Source organism: Syngnathus scovelli, chromosome 7 (assembly GCF_024217435.2).
Source record: "Syngnathus scovelli strain Florida chromosome 7, RoL_Ssco_1.2, whole genome shotgun sequence".
Taxonomy (NCBI): Eukaryota; Metazoa; Chordata; class Actinopteri; order Syngnathiformes; family Syngnathidae; genus Syngnathus; species Syngnathus scovelli.
Genome location: NC_090853.1, coordinates 7,270,063 through 7,297,490, shown reverse-complemented (window position 1 = coordinate 7,297,490; position 27,428 = coordinate 7,270,063). Strand labels below are relative to the sequence as shown.

Sequence of the window (27,428 nt, the reverse complement as noted above, 5' to 3'; positions counted from 1 at the left end):
GTAAAAATGTCTGTCATGAATTTTACTTTATTTACTAGTATATTAACACATCACATGCTACAGAAAAAAAAAGTTAATTACAATAGTCTCAAATGAATATAGTGTTATCATAAAATTTCATAACTACTATTAACAACTCCCAGTGGCATTTTGAGATCCCTCACTTTGCATTTAAAAGAAATGTGGAATCTTGTATGATTACTTAAAACACTATTTTTTTTTATACTTCATTTCAGTAATCGGTAATCAAACATGTTGCAAATTGGTGTCATCAGTTTAGTTGCCATTTTAAAAATGTAATTTGAATGCCACAGTTGGGCCTAACATACAGTACTGGAAATGAGGTACTAGAGAGGGCTCACATTTTTATTTTTTTAGAAGGAGGTTTCATTGCAAACCTAGTGTGAAAGCAATTATTTTCAGTTCAGTCATCTCCTTTAATATTCAGTCATCTCCTTTAATGTCTAAAAAAAAACCAAGTACATGACAGTGACCTGTTGTTCTTAGTGCCACCTGAAGACAAACTGATACGTGGGACAGAAATATGAGAAACCTCCATACATTGTGTCTGCCATGTCAGTCATCTTCATGCCAATCTACTCCTATGTAATGTGGGTGAGCATGGTAATGATTGTCAGGTGGAGGGTGGGCATGGGGAACTGACGAAGGGATTTGAAATGAAATGGCCATTCAACGAAATCTTAAAATCAAAAACGTTGGTTGCTTGAAATGAAAAGGCTGTCACGAGAAGAAATCAAGAAAAAGCATTAGATAAGTAATAAGAGGAAAGACTTGCTGATATATCTAAACTATACAAAAAGAAAATTGGTGCAAGATGGCAAAAAAATTACAATTAAAATAGGGGTTAAAACTATACAGCACTTCCTTTTCCCCCTTTGACATAATTGTGATGTTCAAGTTTGCTAACATCTGGTGTGAACTAACAAGGTGGACAATTTGTTGTGAAGACTACCAAGACAAATAAATGACAGTTTAGCATAAAATGAAAATTGAACCATCCACCACATACTTTTTATGTTCTGACCAATAACAAAAAAAAAACTATTTGGAGAGTGAGAATGGGTGAATGGGGGATGAGAGGTGGCCGAAGGTTTAGTTGTTTTCATCTCTTCCACAAAACTGGAAATCCGTTAGTGCTACAGTGCTGATCATCGCTTCTAGCTCCCGTCACAGGTTTGTTATTATTTGGTGTTAAAAGTAAGTGGTAGTGGGACGTGCTTCCAAGGGACTATGCACCCTTCGGTTGAAAATACAAATGTTGATCATCTCATCATAGTCACATGTGGGCACATTGGTGAGCAGTACAGGTGGGCAAAATAATCACTTCATCGATGGTCATGATTTCGGTAGACAATGGTAAAATATTTCAAACAACAAACAAATATAAAAACCATAAGCAGGACTGAGTTGGGCAAAGGAAGGCTAAACTAATGTATTTAACACAGTGGCATGAAGTGATCAAATTGGGGAGATGTTTAAGTTTAACGATTTTTTTCTTCTCATTAAGGTCGAGAACATACGGTAGCCTGATTTAGCTGACTTTGGACCAGAGGTGGGGTACATCCCAAACTGGTCCATCCCGGTGCTAAAATTCAAGTTGACCGGTGACACTGACTTATACGTATCATTTGGAATTGGTCTGATTTTCACAGTGCACTAAATCAAATCATTCCACAACCCAAAATCCTTCACATTGTTAACTAGACTTACTTTTTTTAACAGATTCAATTCAAATAATGACAGATTGAATTCTTCCATCATTTGGGCACATTTGACCTGAGCCCTTGTTAAACATGACACTTCAGTAGGTCAACAGGCAGCTAAAGTTAGCTCGGTAAATCATAGCTAGCTAACACGACAGGAAGGCTCACAAAGTTTGTGACGATTAATAGCAAACCTACAAACCAGAAACCGGAGCTGCGCTCGGCTCATGCTGCTCTCTGAATACTGTGAATTTAATAGTAGCTAGAATATCAGTCAGCGCGGCACGGCAGATTTCTGCTGAACAATGTTCATTCGAATCACATTCACCTTCATGGACACTCAACTGCTGCTCAAGCATGAAATGTTTTCCCATATCATTCACTACTCCCAGTGTTAACAAAAGTGAGGGAGGGCGAGGGGATTCTGGATCCCAAAATAAATGTAACACTTTCTTTGGAACTCGTGACTTCATAAATGTCTTTACCTGTAGTTTGTATCTACATGCTCAAACCCAGGATGAGGAAATGACCGAATTGTGCTGAGGTGTGAGAGGCGCGATAACCACGAGTTACTATGGAGAGGATAAAATGTTGCAAAATCATTACAGCCTTTTCAGCCCGTCTTGTGTTTTGCATTGACCCAGCGCGGGGAGCAAACCCTGATGTGTTTAAAGCGGAACAAACAACGCAGGTGTGAATACACCCTCAGTCCTCGCAAGAAGAGGTGAAGGGCTGTCAGATATATGCAGTGGCATCTGGTGGTTTTCAGAGTGACTGTGAGAATCTTTACTTGGTGCAGGCAGAGCAGACGTGAGGTGTTGGCCAAAGGCGCAAAGGAGCAGCGGGGTGTGAGGCAGGGCTCTAACAGTAGTGTCCAGTTTGTACCCGCTAGTCCACTCTCAGCTGAGTTCATCCTCGGCGTTGTGCTGGTCCAGCAGTTTGACGTGTGTGAAGGGAAAGTGGCCACGTTTGCCTTTACATTCACCCTCCCACTGGCCATTCACGTTTATTTTAGTCACTTTCACCATGTCGCCCACCTGGAGAGGGAGACAAATTGTGAGCATCAACAAGAATGAAATATGGTCAGAGATAGAAGTGACAAGTGGGTGGAGAACAGCTTTGATAGTCCTCAGTAAACTTGACTAAAACTAAGAAAAAGTATTAGAATTATTTCAGAAAGGTGTTTGGAACTTTAGATCACACTCTAGGTGAAAGTGAAATTAACAAGTTAGGTGTTGCTTGCCCCAGGAGGATATCTTGCAGGATGCACTGCTTCTGCTTCAAGAGCATGTTTTTTTTTTTTAACTTAAAATCTTATTTAAATCACCGTCCATAAAATTTTAATCCAGCTTTTGAACACTGCCTCTGTGGGAAAACACAAACAGTTCCTGCAGTTCCTCTTTGCATGTTTATACTTCTATAACTACAAATGGAATCAAGTGGAGTTGAAATTGTTACAAAACACCACACCTCAATACATAAATTTTCTTCGGCAGAACATTACTAGAAGCGGCCCAGTATTGACACCAATTCAATATAAAGACTGACTAAGAGACAGAAGTCCAAAGCCAAAGGGATCCAAGACACCAAGACAAGGAAACGTGAGCTAATAATTAACTGTCTAGTCCAGTGCTGAGTCACTTCTCTGACCTACTGGAGAAAGCACAATAAGTAACGTTGCACAGGTTAAAGCCAGAAAAATCAAACAAAAGAGGGAGCAATAGCACTACTAGCTTGTACAACAGGACCAGTGTGGGCCAAGCGATTTGAAAATGAAGTGAGCTCAACTTAACGTCATTCACTACACTGAAGCCTGTAAGATGTACAAAAATTACAATACAATTAATGACTACAATAAAATGCAATTAGCACTATCACAGCTACTTCACTTGAATAAAGCTTCTTCCTAATAATATTGAACATTGAGAAATATAACAGTGGCGGTGTGCTGATGTCTGCAAACAATCTCAAGTCTCCGAGTCCTGCTACGAATTCACAGAGCCCAGAGGAAAGAGTCTCGTTCCTCAAGCATAAACCCACAACGGGAGCAGCCAAAAGAATAAGTATGATAATACCGTCCATCAATTTTCTATAACCTGTACAGAGTTGCAAACGCTGAGGCTTATCCCAGCTGACTTTGACCACACCCTGGTCTGGTTGGCAGTCAATCACAGATTATACAATGAGATAGACAAGCTGTTCATCACCGCCGAGTAGGAATTGAACACACCATGCCTGCAATGAAGTCAGGCAAGTTGAACACTACTCCAGGGGGTCACCAAAGCGGCGCACAGCATACCTGGTCTAGAACTTTGCGTTGCTATTACCATTGCTATTAATATTACTATACTGTATACTATTATTAGACTGTACACAAAATATTTAAATGACCAGACATTCAGAATACCTCCAAAGCCAGGGCGGTCTTATCATATGCATTGGGAACTCTCTTCTGTATGGCCCTTGCAAAGACCGGTCCATTCTGGAGATTTGGGAGGGGGGTGGGTTGGGCATACTGGCTCGGATCTCCCATCAGTGGTGCACCGGGCTGGGTCGTAGATCCATCAGAGTTCCCTAACACGGCTATTCCTCCTGGCGGGCACGCTGCGGGTACACCGGAAGTAACCGCCAAGCTCGGAGATGTCGGACGGTACTTCTCCACGTATGGCACCGGGATCATTCCCGCTTCGCCTTCAGAGTTCTGAGCGTTCCACCACTGTTCTTCGGGCTTCTGAAGAACACGAAGGATATCACCCTTCCGAAATGGGAGATCCTCGTCGTCATTGCCGGGAAAATCGAAGAGTGCTCTGACGTACTCATCCTCCAGGCGAGGTGGGGGTGGACCACCAGGGATAAAGGATGTGTGTTTGGATTTGTTGATTGGTTCTATTAGGGTGGTAGTGTCCAAGTAGTGGATTTTGTAGAACTCTAGCAAAGCAGGAAGTGCCTCAAACTCCTGGTCACCGATACGAAACCTTGGATGCGACAAACTTGCTGGAACAGAAGATGGAGAAAAAATTGGTGCAATCGTAAAAAAAAAAAAATCGTACATCTTCCAGTCAGTGGAATTGGAGCCAGTGTAAATAGGCTCATTTGATAAATCATAAGGCAACAGAATTGACTACAGTGAGCATTTGGGTCAAAACATAATCTCACGTTCTACGTTTCTTATGGTTGAATCAAAGGGGTTTCAAACTCAGGGGCCATTTTCCACCTACTTCATGTTTTGTTTTTCAGAAACCTATTTATGAAAAAAGTCATTTGCCTGCATTTAACTACTATTATCACTTCCATCCGTCCACCTGTCTGTCTGCGCAAAAATAATATGTATAATATGTATGTCGATATATTTTAAGGTGGAATGATTCAATTTGGTTTGGTTCAATGCACTCAAATCAAAACAGATTTTCTGATTGTGTTTTTGTTCAAATACAGGGGGTGCAAAAGTATACACGAACGATATATAGTACATACACATATTAGTTAACAGTACGGGTATTTGTTTAATTGAGTTTATATAGCTATGTATACCTACACTGATGAATCAGTTTTAGTGTTAATGATAATAATAGTCATAATAATAATATCGATTAAAAGTGAAGAATTCATAGTGATCCTTGCATTCTTTTATTTTTTTTAAATGCAGCCCTTGGAACAGGGGTGGGCAATTCCGCTCCACAGGGGCCAGCGTCCTGCATGCTTTACATGTCTCCCTGCTGCAACACATCTATGTGTTGGCTTGGAAGAAAGTTTGGACACCCCAAGCAAAAAGAAAAACAAATTGGCTGTGCGATTTGAATTCATATATTAGCTGAGCCCATACTAATGAGCATCTCCTCTGGTGCAAGTCATGCAAGCGTGCAATCTTCATGATAAAAACCGGAGGGGGTGGGATACACAATGCTGTCCTACCTGGACCGGATTGCCGGTTATTGCTGATGCTGTTGATGATATAATGCGAGACCTTGGAGTTCTCCGAGACCGAGAGCACGTAGTCGCCGGGGCTGGTGATGGAGTCCCGCACTAGGAACACACCGTGCTTCTGCCCCTGCAACAACGACACAGCCTCCTGCCTGCTCAAGCGACCCCAGTACCAACTGGCGCGGTCCTCCGCGTCAAAATTGCCAGCCATGATAAGCACTTCGAAGCCGAAGCGTCGCCGGGTCTTCCCTGCTCTCCCTCCCGCGATCCGCACGCAAAGCCTTCAACTCATACAAAACTTTAGCGCCTCGAGCACGTTTAGTAAACAGACGACATCCGTAGCCGGCTGTTTGCGCATCAATTCACCGCCACCAAACCTCAGCGGCGAAAACAGAAGGATTCTTAGTGCCTTAACAGTAACACTCTTGTCCAAATATTAGGAATATCACAAGTTTAAGGGTCACAATTCAAAATATACTATAACGGTCGATGAGAACTAAGTTCAAAAACTGAAATGGCGGATACGGGAAAACAGAAAAAAAAGGACCCTGTTACCGGATATGACGTACGCATTTTAATCTGCAGCATTAGTGGCAAATTTACGTGAAATAAATCGCAATGGAAAATAACACATTTCCTTTGTATTTAAATTAAATGTATTATTATTTTTATACGTATATAATATGCTATATGTCAAGTAAAGAAGATTTAACCGTAGCATCTTTCAAACCACATAAATTATTGGGGATTTTTTTTTTTTTTTTGCATCTGCTGATAATAGACATGTTTAAATGATAATCAGCAGGTTTTAATCAGGATAAACAGTGTATCCTCGACATCATGACTGATTTTAACATTGAAATACTAGTTATATGGTAATAAGAATTTGAATTAAGGATATTCCTGGCGTTATGAAGTGCCCAATTGCAACTAGTACATTTTGCCACAAGATGTCAGCCCAAGACAAAAAATAGAATAAAAAAATGAGTTTAGTGAGTTTTATTATATTACTACACAATTTACTGTTGTAATCTAAAATCATCAAAAATACTACTTAATGATTTAATTGATCTGAACTGATTGATTCTCTGTTTTATTACAGTTCAAGGACCTACTAAACTTGGCTCCTTAATAACAGTCCGCCTTGTTACACTTTAAGAACAACAAAAACCCTCAGTTATTCATTTCATAATTTATTTGATTAGAAAATGAGTGCCGGTTGGTTGTAATTTCAGACACTAACCTCTATTTAGTAGCTCCTCATCTGGACGTAGAAGCATAAGTGCATGTTTAGAAATTTGAAGACTCGTCCAAGGTGTGACTGTGAATGTATATGCCCTGTAAATGACTGGCAAAATAGTCTGTTTTCCTGTCATATTATTTATTGTTAAGATCCAATGAGTAACAATTTAAGCAGTAATACATAGCATTGTTTCCAGTAGCTGTGTAATGTAGCACAAAAATCAATATGAGCAGTGGAAAGAAAAGATGCATAGCTAATCCAACAAAGGTGTATGGTAGATTGCAAAAAAAAATATGCTAACACGTGCAAAGGACATGAATGTTGCTTTTACACAATTCATTAGCTTCTTGCACAATCTAATGAGCTCCAAGCACACCCCAAGGTCCACACCACTTAAAAGTAGACCCACACTGAAAAAAAGACATTGTTTATTCATGACAGTGTCAGTCAAAAGTGAGCATAATTATTATTGTAGAGGTTGTATTTTTAATAAAGCTCTCAACTCGTTCGATTGTGCAGGTGCACCTTAAGTGCATTGTGACACCCCCACATTCGTAAATCATTCATATATACCCTCTATGTACATCTGAGGTAAACATCACAGTCATTTCACCACTTCCAATAATAAGATAGTGTAATCGTTTTGCCTGTAGTGACGAACATGGTTATAATTGCTGTGCCTAGCAAAGTGCAGCATGAGAGGAAATCACCAAACAATCACTATAGTGGCTACAATGGTAGAAATACAGTACAGTAAGCACTAGTCAACACAGAGACACTATTCTAATCTCGAGATTATTTTGGGTTGGCAATAGTTGAATCTTTAATTATGCCCATTCAAAAATAAATAATAGGTGGGGGGACTGCTTGCTACAGAGAGGCCTTTTCACTTCCTGAGCACTACTGTGGAGCCCTTGCACAAGGCACTGGACCCCAAATTTCTCAGGACAGTTGTACAGCACTCACATTTTAATACCCCTGTTTTTTGACTGACAAGCTAACGATCAGAAGAGGTCTATATTTGATTGACAGTCGCATCAAGGCGAAACTATACTTAACTGTCTAACCCGCATCTTTAAAACAATAAACCTGAGGATAGACTCTCTCGCATCGCTTATTCAGAGGTTACATAAAATCATTTGGTATGACTTTTGAAATTTGACTTTAACACCGCCAATGCAACAACCATTAGTGGATATATGTACATTTTCACAAATGTTTACAATCATGACTGTTTAAAGGGCTCGGTGGGATTACCAGATATGAACACATTTTTTTTAGTTGCATGGCTTATATTAAAGGGAAGAATCTTTGCAGGTAGATTCGAGGATAGTGCTGAAATTGTACAGCTTGTTCTTCAGCCTCAATGTAAAAATGAACTGCATGGAAAGCCTTGATTTGTCACTGTTTACATAAGAACCACAAAAAAGGGGAACGGTAGAACTTACTGTATGATAAAGCTAAAATCTTTCTCTGCAAGTATCAGGATCTTGAATTAAAACACCGTTTACATAAGAACCACAAAAAAGGGGAAAGTTAGAACCCACTGTATGATAAAGCTTACGTTTTTCTCTGCAAGTATCAGGATCTTGAATTAAAACACGAACAATAAAAGCAGCATTAAACTCTGGGGAACTTGATACCATGCAAGATTTTTTTGTGGTGTCCTCCTGTTACAGCTAACATTCCTCTATTCCGCATACTCCTCAAAGGGTAAGTCAACCTCCAAATTTTCTTTGGAATAATATGTTCTGTGCAGCCCAACTGGTTGAAACACAGTGTTCTGATTAATGTTTCCATTGTGGAATAGAAGTTAAGCAAATTCACGTTTTTATCCGTTTCATGTGGCGGATAATCTGTTCTTAAGCCATTTGATCTTGAAAGTACAATTAAGAAGAGAATCGTGATTGGTTGTTTCTTGAGACCTGGCAACTGTGATGTCATTTTCAGTCGACAGCAAGTGGCAAAATGGCCGCCCCCTGAGATGGTTGATAAAAACAGGAGAATTTTGCTGCTTAACTTCTATTCCGCACACGCAATATTAATTAGAATGCAGTGTTTAGTCTTATGGGGTGACACACAACATATTATTGTAAAGAAAATTTGGAAGTTGACTTCATCTTTAATATGAAGTATCTTAAATGTTTAGTCTAAAGATTCACCCCTAAGATTTAAAATGGGTTACCTCTGATTTATTAATTTGGATTCATGATACCCATTTCTCTGCAAGATTGAGAACCTTTGCTGGTGACATAATTACATCAGCTACTTGCAACAGTAGTCCTCTGCATACATAAGCATGCATCCGAATTACAGACGACTTGATTGTCCAAGTTTGCGAATCTGACTTGACGCACATATACAAAGGTCACACATGATGTAACTAGCCTAAAACACGATTACTAAAAAAATAATGAAAGAAGCATAGAATTTTAGTCTTTGACTAAAATGTACTATAGTGTAACAGTTGTTTTTCCAAAACAATGTTACTAAAATGTTCACAAAGTGGTGTTTGCTGTTTATCTCTCTGTTTTAACAACACTTATTTCAACTCTCCTTCACACTGTTAGAGAGCTTCAAAACCATCATAAAAATTTGGCACAATTTATATTGCAACCCACATTTCTCAGTTTTGCTGTTCATCCCGCATATGCATGTTGCTTACAAATGGGACACAGGCTTTTTTTTCTGCTATACTGCAAAAGTATGGACAAGAAGCATTGCTATAATGGAAAAACTTTTAACTTTATAAAAAAAAAAACTCCTACATTTTCGATTTACATTAAGTAAAATGAGCATCGCACTCAATTTAACTGTATCAGATATCAGACCATAGAGAATCTTGTATAAGATTGATAAATATCGGGAAGCGTGACACTCAGCACAACAATTATTATTAGTTTCCTATACAAGCGTCTGAATGAAATCTAATCACTGTTTACATCCACAATTACGAGTAGTCTACAGCAGACTACAAAATGACCTATCATCAGCCCACATGTACATTTTTTTTAAAGCTTTTCATTGACATGAGAACCTAATGCACGCAAGGTGGGTGCAAAAATAAATCTGTTGGAATTCAGAGGATAGCATGCATGGATGTAATTATATATATTATGAAGTCAATAGAAAGAGTAAGCAATCAGCCACTGACTTCTCCTCATTTAGACTAACTTTAACTTTTTATTCTTTTCGTCATCTAATCTATCTGGTTATCCATTGATTTAATGTGGGTGTCATTTTCAGCAGAGCCTATCATGTTTTTTTTTTTTTTTTTTTGTACTTCTCATCACAGGGACCTAACCATTAATGGGACATATTTCAGGCACATGAAGGTACTATGATGTTATCAGAAGATCCTGCCTCAAGCCCTGAACAGGGTGAGTTACAATAAAAAGCTTATTAATTACTTAGTGGTTTTATCCATTAGACTCCCTTTGTCATTTATAACTGACAAATCCTGTTTTCGTCCAATAGTTTGCCCACAATGGTTCAGCTGGTTAAATCTGGCTTGTTCAAGCTGGGAGCAAGTCTTTCCTTGCCTCATTCCATGTGTACCTCAACACGGCAGGAGAAATAATTCAAACCAAGAGGAGAAAGGAGCAGCAATCAGGTCAAGTGCTCTGATCGGTCAGTCACATTGTCAAAATCGTCCTCCTCTGCTTTCATTGGCTCGACAGCTGCGGAGGAGTGCTGTGACTGGCTGGAGCAAGACAACGGGGACGAGTGGCTTTGGGTGTCGTCCTCATCCTGTGCCATCACTGCCATCCGGCCCAGTCTCTCTTTTCTGTCTAACTCTTCATGTGTCCTCCTTCTCCTCCTCGCTTTCCTCTGCTCCTCAACGGTCCACATGCTCTCGTCTTCGTCCTCCTTCCCTTGCGCCTCCCTGTCAAAGTCCAGCAGCTCCTCCATCATCTCCTCTATTTCCATCTCACCGTCCAGTTCTTCCTCCACCTCAGACTGCAGCTCTCCCATGCTTTCAGTCCTGTCGGTTTCCTCGTCTTCACCGATGGCATTTAGCCTATCAGGGGGCTCGCTGGCCTGACTCTCGCCAAACTCCAGGATGGTAGGCAGGTTGCCTTGCTTGGGACAGCGCTTCCTCAGGCTAACCAGGAAAGGCTGTGGCAGGGAGAAGATGTCTACATTGTTTCCCAGGTCAATCCATGTCACACTTGGAAAACTGTTGGGATCCTAGGAACAAAAAACATGTACTTGTCACTGTTTTTCTCTGTGTAAAACGCAATCACTGCATAAGTATTGTCATACTAAATAATAAGACTGGGAGCTGATTTCAAATGTCAGCACAGTTCATGTGATTCTAGTGCAAAAAAATCCCAGGAAATCCATGTTAATGCAAATAGGCACCATGACAACAAGTTATACCTTCAAGGCATCCGTCAGCTCTTTCAGAATAGTCCTGGTCAGCCGGTTTCCGTTCATTGCCAACGTCTCCAGGCGAGGCAGGGCAGCCAGAGTGGGTAGGAGCACGAGGAAGGCCTCGTCGGTAAGCTCAGTGAAGCCCAGCTCCAAGCTGACCACTATGGAAGCGTGGTGCTGGAGGTGCGCACACAGACGCTCCATGTCACGAGTTACCAAAGGGATGCCGGACAGATCCAGAGCTCCGCTGGATGGAGGTGTGGACAGCACCGCCTTCAGACTAAAAACAGACAAATGACATGACAACAGTGTGTAATTCACGCTTGACTGAGTCATGATTTATTCCTTAGGCTACAGGAGTGGGACCTGAACTCCAACCTATGCATCAATCAATCATCTATCAATTAGAGATAACCAAGATAACCAAAATATTACCCAGCGTGGCACACCACTGCAAACTGCAAACAATAATAATAATAATAATAACAATAATAATAATAATAATAATAATAATAATAATAATACTAAAGTAGGTAACGGATAAACAGTGTTATTAAAAACGAACCAGTATTATTTAAATTTTTTAATTTTGGAATTTTGCTACAGTTCTACGCATGCAAGTGCAATATGGGGATGTGCAGACAGTTTGACACTAAGGGGATTCAGAGCTTAAGACACTGAAGTTTGCTGATGAAAAATGGCTTTTGAGTAGCACTTAAAACTGTAGTCTTCGACTGCATGGTCTGGGCTATAAATAACTGGAATAGGCAGAGAATTAAGTGAGCTGCGCACAAAGGGCTGATATACTGCAATGCTAAATGAAAAGGTTGAGCGGAACATTTTTCTTTTCATAACTTGCAAAACCCCCAAAACAGCAGCATGCAAAATGAGAATGTCAAAATAATAAAAAAATAAAAAAATACATATGCAAATTAGCCAGCTGGGATAGGTTCCAAATCAACCTCGACCCGAACTGGGACAAGCGCTGCAAAAAATGAATGGATGGATACATGCATTTTTTTTTTTTTTTTTTTTGCTTGTGAACTATTGAGCCTTTCAGAGATGTTATAATTGCACCCGATCCATCCATCCATTTTCTAAACCGCTTTTCGTCACGAGTGTTGTAGGCGTGCTGGAACCTATCCCAGCTGACATTGGACCGTAGGCGGGGACACCCTGAACTGGTCACCAGCCAATCGCAGGGCACATATAGACCATTCATTCTCAAAATAACGGGGAGAACATGCATACTCCACACAGGAAGCCCAGAGTCGGAATCGAACCCTGCACCTCTGAAGCATCTTAATGAGTATCTGTCTGACATATAGGTCTGCCTTTAGTTCCTGATTATAACATGGCCATGAGAGTGGTCGATATCGGTATCGTCACTAGTATCAATACCTTAAAACAAGCTCAAGTAATGTATCATGTTGATACCGACACCCTGATGTTGGCAAAACGGAAAGAAAAATCTATGTATGTCAATTATGTTTGTATTTGTTTGTTCTTACTACTCATTTTCAACTGTGGATTTGTGAAAGTTATTGAAGTGAGGACATTTAAAAAATATATATATTTTCTAGTGGCTACAGCCTTGACAATAAAGATTACATGTTGGTGCCTAGGGTGAAGAAACGGCATACTTAGCCAACACCACACTCGTGAAAAGAAATATATAAATGCAGAGCTATCCGGGAGGAATCAAATCCAACTCAACCATCATTGCAAGTGCATGCATCACTTTGACAACGCTACAGAGTTGGCAAAACAAGCTACACTTTTGGGATGAATGAAAAAGGCTTGTTCTGCCTCTTCTATACTAAACCATCACAAGTGAGAATCTCCCAATTTGGCACAACAATCTACAAAACAAACAGTCACACTCTATGCCCATGTCTGTTTATAACATTCTTTTTTTTTAACTGTCATTTGTGTCTTGCTTAGAAATTCTCCTCTCGCCCACTCACAAATGCGTAATGCATACATTGCTGATGAAGTTAAAGACTAGACTTTACTTCAGTTTTCACCAGTGGTGACTCAATAAGGTCAACTTTGCTTCCCACTCCAATGCCCCTACCTTCAGCTCACATGAAATTTCATATTCTAAATATTTTTTTCAATTAGATCTCACTCACACTCACTCACAGCAGTCTTAGACCTTGAAGCCACATTGTGACAAACTACACCCACAGACAGACAGATGGCTTGAGGATGTTTTGCTCACACCTACAACCTCTAAAATATGTCTGGTAACAATCATTCGTGGGGCATAATATGAAAAACAATATGGTTTCTATTTCTAGATTTATCACAGGAAAAAACATTATTACAGGCTGTTAACTAAGGATCTTGGCAAGCAATGTTCAAATGGAGCGGAGGAACTTCACTGAGGTGGGAAAGTATTTCTAAAAATGTTGCATGATAATTACTGTTGGTGTGGGAAAAAAAATCTTAATAAATCCTCACTCAGTAATATGCAGTTATGCTGTCACATCAAATAGTGATAATGAATCTGCTTTTAGCACCTAATCAAGTTTTATTTATTAAACGTGAATTTATTTTAATCTCCCCACTGCTTAAACTAGGGCAGGAAATTCAACACACTAGTTTGATTAATTATGTGATGACACATTTTTTACGTTTTATTTTCTTAGTGGCCTGATTTGTTGCACATTGATCACACTATTGAAGGTCAGATTTGCTCAGCATTGCATGGTCTGCAAGATGAAATAATGTATGTTTAATAATGTTTTTTGCTTCTTGCCAAAACACTTCATGGCCAAGGTACTACCTTGGACATATATCCAATATTTGTATTCAATTGAAATACCATTAGTTAATTGCAAAGTGTCCATCTGAGCCAATGTCTGCTATGATCTCATTCTTGTTGAGTGTCGCTTATTAAAATGACCACAATCTTCACTATTTCATCTACTGGTATGTCTGAAATTGTAAATATGGTCGACTTGGGGCACAATAAAGAAAGTGCTGCCTTGGGAACCCAAAGACATGAATCTAATATTACAAATTACATTAAATGGCACCTCAGTGATTTGAAGGTGACATTCATAATTCTGCTCTATTCTATTGTGCTCTCTATGGTTTGGTCTGTTGCGTCCTCTGTGTCTCCCCGAGATCATGTATCATCCATTCAGTTGGTGTATGCGCACAGAGGATGACAGGCCACTTTTCTTCTCCTCTGCTTGTTCTGACATTAAAGCATAGGCACAATTTCATATCAATTCAACATACAAAACATTCCTACAAACGTTAATTTTCCAATTTAAGACCAATGTTGTTTTCAAATCAATCCAATTGTTCTTTCACATGAGTCTTTAGTCAGTAATGCTTGTCAATAAGAAAACTATGTGTGATTCATGGAAAGTTCAGTGGAATTTGTCACACTGTTTTTTTTTCTCCCATAAATAGCAAGCTTATGCTCGTTGATCCAAGTCAGGAATGTGTGTTCATTTTGTCTATATAAGGACTTGGGACTTTATGTTTGTGTGCGGACTAGGGATTCAAACACACACCTGATAACACACGTATGTTCATTACAAGTGAGTTTATTTGAATTGTGTGTAGTCTAGAAAATACCCTTTGCTATGGTGATAGCATAAGCAAGACATACAATAAAATCTGGTACATATACAGCTGCTGACAGATAGATGACTGCTCTGTACTGTGTCAGACTGGAAAAATATTCCCATATGACAGACAATAGAGTGTAGCAAATACCATTACGCTTACGCACAAACACTCATCTGGCTTCTGGCCTCTGTCTAGACAAACAAGCCACAAATTGATGGCACACAACCGTGGACAGGCTCTTGGTGTGTGAATAGACACTCTGCACCTTTGTAATCAATGGAACCTTCTATTAAAGTAGTTTCATCACAACTAGGAATGCCCCTCACATTTTTCAAATGATTTTGACCGGGGTCACACAGAATGATTTAATTTGCAGTTTCCTGTTTGGTTCGCCACAAATGAGCACACGAACGCATTCATCTCACTGAGCATCGAAGGTTAGCGAGGGTTTGAATGTTCATCTTTTTCTTCACGGTTCACCAACAAACAGTTGCAAAGACGTTCACCAAATTGTTTTAATAATCTTCACAGTTTTTCTTTTTGCAAAGAAATTTCAAACATGCTCAAAAGGTCTTAACAACAAGAAAAACTGTTTGGAACGTTTTAGGAAAAAATCTGTGTACGAGGCCGAAGTAAGCATGCAACCATTTGATGTAACTTCCCCAACCTGGTAATACATTTTAACCGACCCTGCAACTTCCAGAACTTGAGGTAAGTTTCTTAACCCAACTGAGCATTTTTAAGGACACAAAAATCGATGAGGTGTCCGAGAGGTTGAGGAGATGGACTGTGAATTGATTGCTTTTGTGTGGACTGGAATCCCATCAATCCTTCCATGTTCCTGCTTTGTAGCAATTCCCAAAACATCTTTGCTTGCTCCCTTGTCTCACGTTGTAGATTAACTTAACTGCAGATTCGTATTTATGACAAAGCACAACGAAAGATGATCATCCTCAACTGATATCAGCGATGAAAAAAAAAGAGACCAACACACATACATTGATATTTAGACAAATAACAAAATAATCCTTCAATTCTAAACAAATAACTTTGTTTGTTTCTGGCATTGTCTATTTACGTACATGTGCAATGACCATTGGATGCAAGCTCATGCTAAACTCTGCTGAGACTTTATCAAAAAAAAACAAAAACAAAAAACACTCAGACCTTTGCTAGGATTAAACATTCCAACACTTGCCAAATCAACATGTGAGCAGCTACTTTGTAGGATCCGAATAGCTAGAGTAAACATCCTCAGCGGGCAAATAAACACTAGTACAATTACAAATTCATCTCAATTCCATTAGATAACCTTCATTAGTCCCACAATGGGGAAATTTGCGATTTAATTTGATCTAATAGGCTTTCACGTTACAATTTTACATAAGAGACTCATATTAGAGTGGTACACAATACACACAATGTTCTTGAAGTTATCTTTCACATCTAGTCCAAAAAAATCAATTACAGAGATAGCTATTCGCAAAATTCTGCTTCCTCAAAAATGTCCATCGTCAACTTAACGTAATTAACACTGATAGCCTCCCAATAGTCAAGTTCCTCTGCAATAAATTTGATTCCATTTCTAATTTCAAAGGACTGCTTTCAAACGTGTTTTCTCATTTATAGTGTTGCCATGACAGCATGTGAAAATTACAAAGTCAGTCACTTGCAAAGAATGCAAAACCAGAACGTTGCCGCTTTTCACTACAATAGAAAGCACATCGTGAAATTTGCATCAAGGGTTTTCTGTTCATATACGTATATTACAATGTGCAGGGAGGACATTTATACTTAAGTGGCCCATGATGAAAACAGTCTCCTTTTCTTTCGAGTTAAGCGAGCCCGGTCTTGTCGCTCGCTAACACCTGCAACACTGAATTAATTAAATCCTGCTCATCAGTGCAGAATAATTTAACATATTTGGCAAAGTCTCTCGCTCTCTCTCTTTAAATCTGATATCACCTGCTATCTGCTCACACCTGGATGCATTTGCCAGCAGAAATGGATGCTGGCATGGTGAATATCACAGGTCACAGAAATTCTCAATGTTGTATCACTTAAATCACTTCAAATAATTTTTTTGCCTTCTATATTATAATCATGTTATTGCTGTTTTTTTTCCCTATGAACATCCTCCGCAGAAAACAATCAAAACAATCTCCATTTCTATTGTCCTTATTAGGACTACAAGTGAACTAAGGGTTGCGAAGATTAAGAATTGATTGCGAAGATTAAGATTTAATTGGGCTGCTAAATAAATTCACCCGTGTGTAAACGTAATCATCTGAACTTTACGGAGGGAAGGGCTTTAGGAAAATGAAGATACGATTTTAAAGGTAGTACAACGATGAACAGTCTCTGTCACATAAGCGTGCTAAAAAAATATGGTGCAGTGGATTTTATTCTGCAAATCATGAATGTACATTTTTATTTGGCCTATAATCTGTTTAAAAATTTCTCAAACCATCTTAGTAAAATTACTATGCATCAGTGAGGCTCTTAACAAAAAGCGCAAAATCCGTGAAAGATTAGTTCAAGCAGAGATCTCTCTCTTTTGAGATGTAGCCAGCAATCTGTCTTTAACTTGGCCGTGTGAGATGAGCTTTAAAGTTTAAAGCAGGGGTCACCATTTTATTTTAAGCTGGGAGCTACTCTTTGAGCACTGAATAGACACACTTCTTAAATCTCAGATTTGCTCTAATTTGCTTTATTATTATTTTTGATGATAATAATAATACTGACCATGCTTGGGGTTTCCTTTTGAGCAGGCCTTGTCTTCTCCACTGAGAGTGGGGGCTGAGATGGTAGGTCAGCTGACGACAAACCTTCTCCATGGCCCCCAGAGAGTCCCCCTCCTACTGGACACAAACAATGGAATGAAGTGATGGAGAACAACAGGTGGAAGAAATTCTTACTGGAGGGGAAATCTGGTATAACTTTTAACTGTGCTGTTAGCGTACATTAGGCTTTCAAATTGGAAAGTTAATGACCTGTAAAATAAAGTACAAAAGGAACTATTATATTATCTAATGTAGTCCAAGATATTTGTTATTATTTGTTAAAATAATGTTAAAATTGTAATAAAAGTCGGATTTTAAAAAATACAGTACATATGCAGTATTTTCCTTTCAATATTATTTGGGTTAATACTCTGAATGCGGTCTGAACTCTGAATAAGGTTGAAAAAATCCATAAATGACCTCTGGCCTTGTCTAATCAACTTTGAAGCATTCATCAGCAGTCATAAACACAGAGTGGTGCTGTCAATCAAAATCCATTGAGCCAGTCATCCAATTCACACAGGACTGACAAGGGGAGGCATAATGGGCATGACATTACTGCAGAGAGCTAAGATTGTGAGAAGTAGGATTTATGCACCATTGGAGCAAATAATTGGCAAATACATCTGTCAACCAAGAGTGTGCGTGTGTGCGTGTGTCTGATATGATACACACATTGAAGCAAAAATGGGGATTTCAATCCTTTACGGAGTGTTGTTTGGCTGATGAACGGCAGGAACCCACTGGCCTCATGCTTTGCAACATTAAATACATTATTTACAACAACAGATGCCATTTAATTATCTTAAAATGGCAACTTACAATTTCAAAAATAATATTTTGGGGAATTAAACATTTTTATTTGGTTGCCAATCCTGTGTTCGCAATAACTGCATCACGTCTGAGACCCAGTTACGTCACCAAACGCGTTGCCTTTTGTGATGGCTTTCAACGCAACCTTTCTATAGAAGATATCTGTGTCCTATACAAATTGGAGGACACAGGATGTCATTCACAATGAACTTTCAACATTGAAGTCTTCACAGACACACAGTGGTGTAAAGAAAATGAGCTGGTGTGCACGTCTTCAATCTAATGGTGATTTTGCGTAGACCTTCAACACAGAATCTGAATTTATACACATTAGTGAACGACTGAATCTGAAATGTTGATCTGGTGTCTCATCTAAATTTTGATGTCAAAACAAGATGTTTTCTGTCAAAAGTCAATAATTTGGACTCACTGTTCCGATTTTAGCTTTAATTTAAGGGAAAATGATGTCTGAGTCATAGCGCCTGAAATGCCTGTCTATTTTTTGTGAAGCGTGCATGACAGCAGCATTTTACACACCAATGAGTATGGCTCATATACCTGTGGGAAATCTAGCAGAGGTAATTCACACACGTCAAAATGGAGAAAAAGCAATGAAAGCTGGCTGCAACTAACAATTATCTTAATAATCGATTAATCTGTACCGTATTTTCCGGACGATAAGCCGCTACTTTTTGCACAAGCTTTGAACCCTGTTTATAAGTCCCATATGGCTTATCTATGGATTTTTCCTGATTTGTATGATTTGTGAATATTCTTTTATATATGCAAATCTCAATCTTTCAATTTTTGTTTTGTGTCTGCTTGGTTGAGACATGATTTATACCACCACTCATGGTAAATGCCCTTGTGTTATTAAAGCTGCATCAAGTGGATTATAATTAAATAAATGTAAAGGCTCTTGGGTCGGTGAAAGCAGCAGTAGTGGTATTTAACTCAAGCTTGCACCTTTTGATATTTTGCTGAGTCTTTATAGTCTTTTTCTCCCCTAAACCTCCTCTCTGTCTTTATAATTCTTTACCTACACATACTTTCATTTTCTTGGCTTCTTGCATTATTGATAAAACAAAATAAAATCTATCAAGTGATCCTGTCTCAAGAGATACAATGACAAGCCACTCTGCAGCCTTTTAAAGTTTCTCATTTTTCCCCAGATGATCTTTTTTTGTTTTATGTTTCCATGCCCTCCTGGGGATTAAGATCAGGGGATGTCGTTAATATTTGCCTCCAATGGGTGTGTGAAGTCCTTTGAGATATCTCTTCAATTAAGGGATATGTAAATAGATTTGACTTGACTTGCTCACCCAATTGTGCGGCCCATCCATCCATTTTATCTAGTCAAATGTTTGACTACAGTGAATTAAAAGATGCCTTACATTCAATTATTATTGCCCTAAACCCAGCCAAAGATTAAAAGTACCTGATGATTTGTTGTTCTTAGGTCACGATGACAATATGCAGTAATGGTAAACATATGATTTCAGCTTTGGGGCACTTGTGTAACACACTAGCCAGTTACAGCATAGGTCGCCTTTTAATCTCTATCTTTGTCTTCATCACTCCTTCTTCCTTCCCGCATTCTTTATCGAATATAGTAGCTGTCTCTTACAATGACATCCCAAACTACATGAATGAACAAACACAAAAAAATTGCAATTCCCTGATGCACACACACACACAAACACACTGCTGCACAACCACTTAGAGCAATCTTCTAATCTAATAATGTCAGACAAAATGAATCACGAGATCAGCTGATAGGGTTGAATCACTTTAGCCCACGTGGGGGTACAAAGGCGGGTTTGGTGAAATTGGCAATATTTGGGAAGAACACTGTGTGTGTGCGTGTTTGTTTGTGTGTGTCTTACCGTCTTTGGGCAGTGTACATAACGTGCCAGGCTGATGATCAGGTCATGCGTGATGGGGTCAACAAGGTTTCTAAAGCTGGCGTAACGGTACAATACGTCATCCAGAGATGTCGACTCCATGCCCAGGTCCTAGGCACACATAAACACACACACAATATAGATTGACAACAGCATATTATACACAATCAAACATCTTATAGGGAAAAAGACGTCATAGTTACGCAACTCATTTCACACACATGAGTAAACCTCATCAGTCACTGAACATGAAAAGAAAACACAGTCACAGTGTACACGAAAAAAGCACATATGTGGACATTTATCACGTTTTTTGTTTGTGATAAACATTTGGAAGTGTCAATCAAAATAAGCATATGTTATTCTTGCAGAACACATTTTTTTCATACAACCGTTTTGGATCGTGTGAATTGCCTGGTAAATGTGTACAACATAAATTTAACGATGCAAATAGATTCACCTAATCTGATATCAGTATAAAACCTAACCCTGCTTTAAAATGTGTAAACTCCAGAAAACATGAAATGTCCATTGTTTGACAACGTGGGAAAATTTAAAACTGAAAAAATATATTATTATTATATATATTGCAAACAAAAGAGACATGAAACACTTGAAGGTATTACTTCTAAATACAGTGCATTTAAAAATTTGACGTTCTCACTCTATAAGTATTGCAAATCTCGTTGAATCCTGTGGATATGAAGGCATGGAGGATTTATTTGAAGTCAACAAAAATGAAACAAACATCCCATACAAAATGACCTTTATACGTCCATTAGGATTACCTAAAATACTCTGATGAGTAGTGGTGGCACAAAATAGAAAACATTCTTGGTTCTCTTTGTATCCTCAGTCCATTTTCAGTCTTCTATTGTACGTTCATTCAATTTGACTCAGGGGAAGATGCTTTTGTAGGCAGCCAAAATAGAAAAACTGCCCTTTAGAAATAATCGACTGGTAGAGAAAATAAGGACTGAAGCAGAAAATTGCCAGACTGCAGTGATCAATTCATTCCTTCGGTAATCTTCTTCCACTTATTCTATCTATATCAGCTGATGTTGTCCGAGAGGTAGGGAGCACCCCAGACATGTCAGCACTCACTTGCAGGGCACGTCAAATTGGACAAATCATCATTCACAATCTAAATGACACCTTTGGGCATTTTAAAGTCTCCAAACATAACAAGCATACACATTTTTGGAATACGGGGAAAAGACAGACTTCTCAGGGCAAGCCTTGCAAGATCAGGAAGAGCGAATACACTCCACACAGACCATCTTACCTGTGAAAGAGACGAGCTAATCATGTTCCACAATAGTAATAATTGATTTTAATCAAGGCGCATACAGTACAGTGCCAGCAATTGCACTTTTCCAGCTTTGATTTTCATAGCATGGCACAATTGGCTCTGATTGTTGGAGCCTATATTTGAGGTCAAATCAATACCAGTAACAATTCTATGCAGATGGTAAACAAATATTAATACTAAAGATGCGGACTTACACAGTATGTAATGAAAAATATTAGAGGACATGATTTTATTTCTGTTTGTCCTGTTCACCTTGTAGATCTCTGATTTCCAGTACAACTCTGAGTTCTGCCATGTGCAGACGTTTGCGGATGACACTGCTATTGTTGGCTGGATTAGAAATGGAAGGGAGGAGGAGGACAGGGGCCTGGTTCGGTGCTTCGCCAGTTGGTGTGGCTCCAACCACCTGCGCCTAAACACCGCCAAGTCAAGGGAAATGGTGGTGGACTTCAGCAGGACCAGGCCTCGTCCTGAGCTATTGACTATCAATGGAGACTGTGTAGAGATAGTTCAGACCTCTAAATATCTTAAGAGTGTTGCTGGACGACAAACTCGACTGGTCTGTGCATGTGGACGCTTTGTGCAAGTACTTTCTCAGGTGGTTGGCATCCTTCACTGTCTGCAATGTGATGCTGCGGATGTTTTACCGATCTACTGTGGCGAGCGGGCTTTTCTTTGTGGTGGCGTGCTGGGGCGGACAATGTCAAGAAGAGGGATGCCTCCCGCCTGGACAAACTAGTGGGCACGGAGCTACTTGATTCGACGTGTGTTGGCCAGGCTGCTGTCCATCAAAGACAACCCCGAACACCTACTGTACAGCATCATCACTGGGCAGAAGAGCAGCTTCAGTGGCAGGCTGTCTTGCCATCTTGCTCAACGAAAAGAACCACTACACCATGAGCAATCCCCTTACGTCAGGCATGTTGTTGGACAGCCAAAGGGGTCCATTTACCATCCGTTACCTACACGCATCAAAGTCTATTGACATTTTATAAAAAGAGAAGCTGTTGAGTAAGTCATTTTAATGCTTTGTGAATTGGATGGAAGAGAGAATAAAGCAGCCATGTATTCTTCTATTGTGCCTGGCCACGCTCTTTGACTTGTGAATGACTGTGTGGATGAGGTGCTTTCGCAATTACATACATAAATAAAGGTTCAACTGGAGTGAAAGAATGTCTTTGCGTATAAATATTTGGTGTCACCTCTCTGACAAAGCCAGTTCATCCATGCATTATATGCTTTAAGAAATAACCAACCGAAGATTGTAACATCGGGATATAGAATGTGTCAGTCAGCTGAGTGGCTAAGATGCCTTCACGACACGACTGAAGGCCAGCTTTGATTGACATGAACAACATTGATGCTCACAGCTCAAACACCCAGCAGGAAAGGTGTCTGTTGCTCCAGAGTGCCACTAATGCTGTGTCCCTGCTGTGTTAAATGGGCACGTCTTATTTCATATCAAGCATGTGTCCAGATATAAACAGGGTCTTTATCTTTATCACATTTCAAGCTCACTTTGGTTTTTGCTTCGTTCTGCTTTACTTGCTTGTGAAGTCTGCAGGCAATATATTTACCCCAAAAGGTTTCCAAAGCTTTCAGACAAATTGGTGGATGGAGAAGCTCAAGTGGCCTACAAATTATCTGTGCTATCATGGCCTCAGCTGAAAAGTTGTGCCGATAATGCAAATGATTTGATAGAATTGCAAATGCATCACTTGAAAAGAAAAACAGTTAACGGCCAATTTTTAAGGTTTCCATGAGTGTCACCCAAAGGGTTTCCATCCAAACACAAAATAAATAGCCTTCTATTGGTGTATGAATGTGTGTGTGAATGGGTGAAATTGTAAAGCACTTTGGGCACCATGTGGTGTAGATAAAGCGCTATAAAAATGCAGTCCATTTACCATTTAAATATAGGCGATGTGTACAGTATTCAACAAAATAAAATGCGATTTGTTTACGAATAATTTGTACAGCTTTATTGTTTCAGCTGTATCGTGTGTGTGTGTGTGTGTTTGTGCGTGCGTGTATTGGTATGCAGTGGGGCTTTTCATTCTCTGAAGACCTCCGCCTGAAAATGTATGACTCACTGATGTTTCCAGGTATGCAAACTAATGAAAGCAGCTTTGAATGTATGGTAAACACAGTCGTTATTTCAATATCATGTTATTTGTCCCCATGGAAATGTATTTTTTAAATAAAAATTGTCATCAGAGAAAACGAGACTAGGCTAGGATTTGGGACAGCTTTACTACAATCTGTGAATCTGTGCAGGGTGCAATCAATTTGATCCACATGCGTGCGTATATCGTACAAATGGTGTATATAGTGCATTATAAATTGAACCCTCGTAAAATATATACGGCAAATGGAAATGCAAGATAACTAATTATGTTAAGGAGACGAGTATGAGCTGACCCTTCAGCATCAAGGATGACGGTGACAGAGAAAGATCAGTGAATAGTCGTACCCATTACTGCAGCACATGATGGATGACCTTTACTAAAGTTCACATGTCAACCCGTTATCCATCTAATCTACCATACAGGATACTTTTCTTTGATCCCTCCCATCAGTTTGCTTGAATTGTGAAATTATTCAAATTAGACCATCATAAAAAAAGACCATGTTAACTCTTGTTAGTTGTACTAATATTCCAAACATCGCTTAGTTGATACTTAAAAAATATTTCTAAATTATTTTTTTCATACCTCCTATATCTCAATCAAGCTCCTGGTTAGTATTAAGCTAATAATAATAATAATAATAATAATTTTCATCCTCATCTTCATCATAACACATTTATTTATAGAGCACTTTCAGGGCTGTACAAATAAACATAAAAAAGTAACAACCTTAGAAGTTTATATTAAAAGCTGGAGGTTCCAACAGAAGCAGATGTTTGAGACATCCCAGAGGGAAATGGCGTATAGATGATCGCTGCAGTTTCATTGCAGCGCAGTGATTAAGAAGGTGGCCTCATCGTTAGCTGCTAACAGACCTGCTTCATAATTAATCAATGTCTACTTAGGCTGAAGTCTGCACTGACCGCCATTGCTGCCGGGCAACATGCACGGGAACCTAGTAACCAATGAGAAGTATATCGGATTTTAATGCTTGTGTAGGTTTTCCTATCCTAACTAACAAACCTCAGGCCAAATGGGACAATATGGCCCTGCCTGCCTGTCATAGTATTCAATTGTGATCACACCTCTTTGTTAACGTTCTTCCTTGGAGTGCATCCAGTTCACACTCATTTATTTTCTACCACCTCGCCTTTCCAGCAATAACAGGAATCCATCGGGAGTCATCGGACAAAGGATCAACATGTCAGGAAAACTATAGCTCTCTCTGTTAATGTCTGATGCGCTGTCAGTTTCTATTCCTGGAGCATTGTTGAGCTGAGGTACGAGTCTGAAATGTTGTATTATTTTTCATGTTGCATATTAGGATGCCATTGCGAGGTAGAATTCATAGAGCTAATCCTAACCAGTCCATTTGCAAACATAAGTGGTCTATAAAATAGCGCCCGTCACGCCCACTTAATTGTCTGAATGGCAAACAATGGGCAGATGGCACCATTTGGTGTACTGTTGCATTTTCAAAATTTTCATCATTTAAGAAGTGACACATTTTTGAGGCGTAAGCCAGCTTTGATGAGAAAATGATGGATGGATGGATGGATGGATGGATGGATGGATGGATGGATGGATGGATGGACGGACGGACGGACGGACGGACGGACGGACGGACGGACGGACTTTAAAAAGTCAAAATATTCTGATTTCAGCCTCTCCAATGTGAATACTTTCAGATTTTCATCATTAGTTTGCCACGGTCGCAGAATAATTGTCTCGTGTTTTAAGTCAACAAGACATTCATGGACATCATGTTCAACTTGGGTAAACTAATCAACATTTTCTTCAAACACTACACCAGTCATTCTTAAAATTCAAGCGTGCCAGATGCTGATGTTATGTTTCTTATCACTACGCAAATTATTAACATGTAACAATTTTACTCAACTTTAAGTGAATCTAGAACCATAAACTTAGAATTGTAATGTTAGATTTTTCTTTATGTTCAGTGACCTTTCGGGGAAACAATCAGCATATTTCAGAGTGTTTAATAATGACATTTCGGGTATTTCTTTTATTTATTCTAATTTTCTGGTGTCAAACGGGTCAAATGTAATTATACTGTGATTAAAAAGACAAAACTTGAGCAAACAGTCGAATGGTGTTACCTGCCGTAGAGTCTTCAGCATCTCCGAGACCTCGTCGTGTTTGCCCTGTTTGGCCATCAGCATCATCTCCTGGATCATTCCGATTCGCCGCTGGTAAGGCGGCGGAGTGGCACCGCGGCTCAGCCTGTCCCCTGACCTCAGCATAAGGGAGGCAAACAGGTCCCCACGCTCCTTGCTGGGGGTCCGCCTCCAGCTGTGCTGTGGGCTGGTTCCTCCAGCATCTTGGCCCTTGGTCTGTTTGGCCCCCATGGTGTTGTGTGAGGGGGAAGCAGTGATAACAACAAGCTTGGTCCCACCGGGCAGTCGGTCATGCAGAGGCAGATTTAGGGGATGTTTCCATCAGAGTGCCTGCAGCTGATCACATTCTACAGTCTGCGCAGCCAGTAATGAAAGCGCATTTAATGTGCATGGACAATGCATCGTCGCACTTCAGCAGAAAACAACAATAAGAAGGAAGTAGTTTCTGCAGCTCAAGTGGGGAAGAGGTCGGAGGATGCTGCCTGCAGCATGGCCGCTCACTGCGCACACGTCACATATAGAAGAACCGAAGACCGCCGCAGTCTCCTGTCCCAAACACAACTTCACAGCGTCTCCACTTTGATTTACATCCGGGATGGACGTCTTGTTGTTGCTGTCGCTGTGCTCTCATCTCAGCCACGCCAACGGAGCCCCGCTGTCCCGGAGCGCAGCTCGGAGGGAGGCGGTGGTGCAGGAAACAGTCAGGGCATGGCAATGTTTACGTCCACGCTTCAGCGACGATTGACTCTTCGTCGCCACTGTTCCGCTTTTGTGTTCCACCCGCGGCCGCTGAATTCACCAGTCGTCTGCAACACAATGCTGTATACGTGTGGTATCGAGTCCAAGGAGGAGCGGTGGGTGGACTACCTGGCGTGCTTGGGTCGGGACTGAATTATGGATGACAACCTTCCCTGTTTCGAGTGCACAAAGCACGCCCCCAACCGCCTCCAGGCAGAGAGCACCGCCAAGTTTCCAGCGGATTATTAGCCCATTATTCATTTCAGAAGGATGGCGATCTCAGGGCTCAAATTATATTTAGCATATATGTCGTACAGCGTTAAAAACAGATAAGACGACCAGGTGGAGACTGCTTGCAGTATTACCTTTCAGACACAAATCATTGGCGACTCTTCACCATTCGTTGTTGCTCCACCAGAGGGCACTGCCTGTTCTTCATTCTTTTTATAGGGAATACAGCGTAGGGAACTGTAATGATCTAAGTGTATCAAATGAACTTGTCAAAATTCGTAGTTTTCCGTATGCGTCTGGCTTTGTTTAAGCCCGGTGCCCAGGCCCTACTTTTAGTTTCGTGGTTGGCAATGCTAATTTTATCATAAACCTGGGCCGAGTAATTTATTTATGGCCTTTATTTAGGGGGTTTTGAAAATTCTCAAATGACTTTTTTTTTTTTTTACTTTATTTTCAGAATAGCTTTTATTCTTTTTTCCAGAATATATAGTTATTTTTGTTTTGGGCACTTTTGCCACTCCAGA

At 39.8% G+C, this 27,428-nt stretch overlaps 2 protein-coding genes across 2 annotated transcripts; both read right to left on the bottom strand.

Moving 5' to 3' along the window:
- Positions 1 to 345: 345 nt before the first annotated feature.
- crk (v-crk avian sarcoma virus CT10 oncogene homolog) lies at positions 346 to 6,196 on the bottom strand. The gene is made up of 3 exons (XM_049725142.2): positions 5,637 to 6,196; positions 4,132 to 4,718; positions 346 to 2,761 (listed from the first exon to the last, which is right to left on the bottom strand). Exons 1-3 carry the CDS (start codon positions 5,854 to 5,856, stop codon positions 2,624 to 2,626), a joined length of 945 nt encoding a protein of 314 aa, XP_049581099.1. The 5' UTR covers positions 5,857 to 6,196; the 3' UTR covers positions 346 to 2,623.
- Positions 6,197 to 7,005: 809 nt separating this feature from the next.
- lrrc75a (leucine rich repeat containing 75A) lies at positions 7,006 to 27,401 on the bottom strand. The gene is made up of 5 exons (XM_049725029.1): positions 25,918 to 27,401; positions 20,339 to 20,467; positions 17,602 to 17,714; positions 11,272 to 11,545; positions 7,006 to 11,079 (listed from the first exon to the last, which is right to left on the bottom strand). The coding sequence occupies exons 1-5, from the start codon at positions 26,164 to 26,166 to the stop codon at positions 10,498 to 10,500; spliced, it is 1,347 nt and encodes a 448-aa protein (XP_049580986.1). The 5' UTR covers positions 26,167 to 27,401; the 3' UTR covers positions 7,006 to 10,497.
- Positions 27,402 to 27,428: the final 27 nt, after the last annotated feature.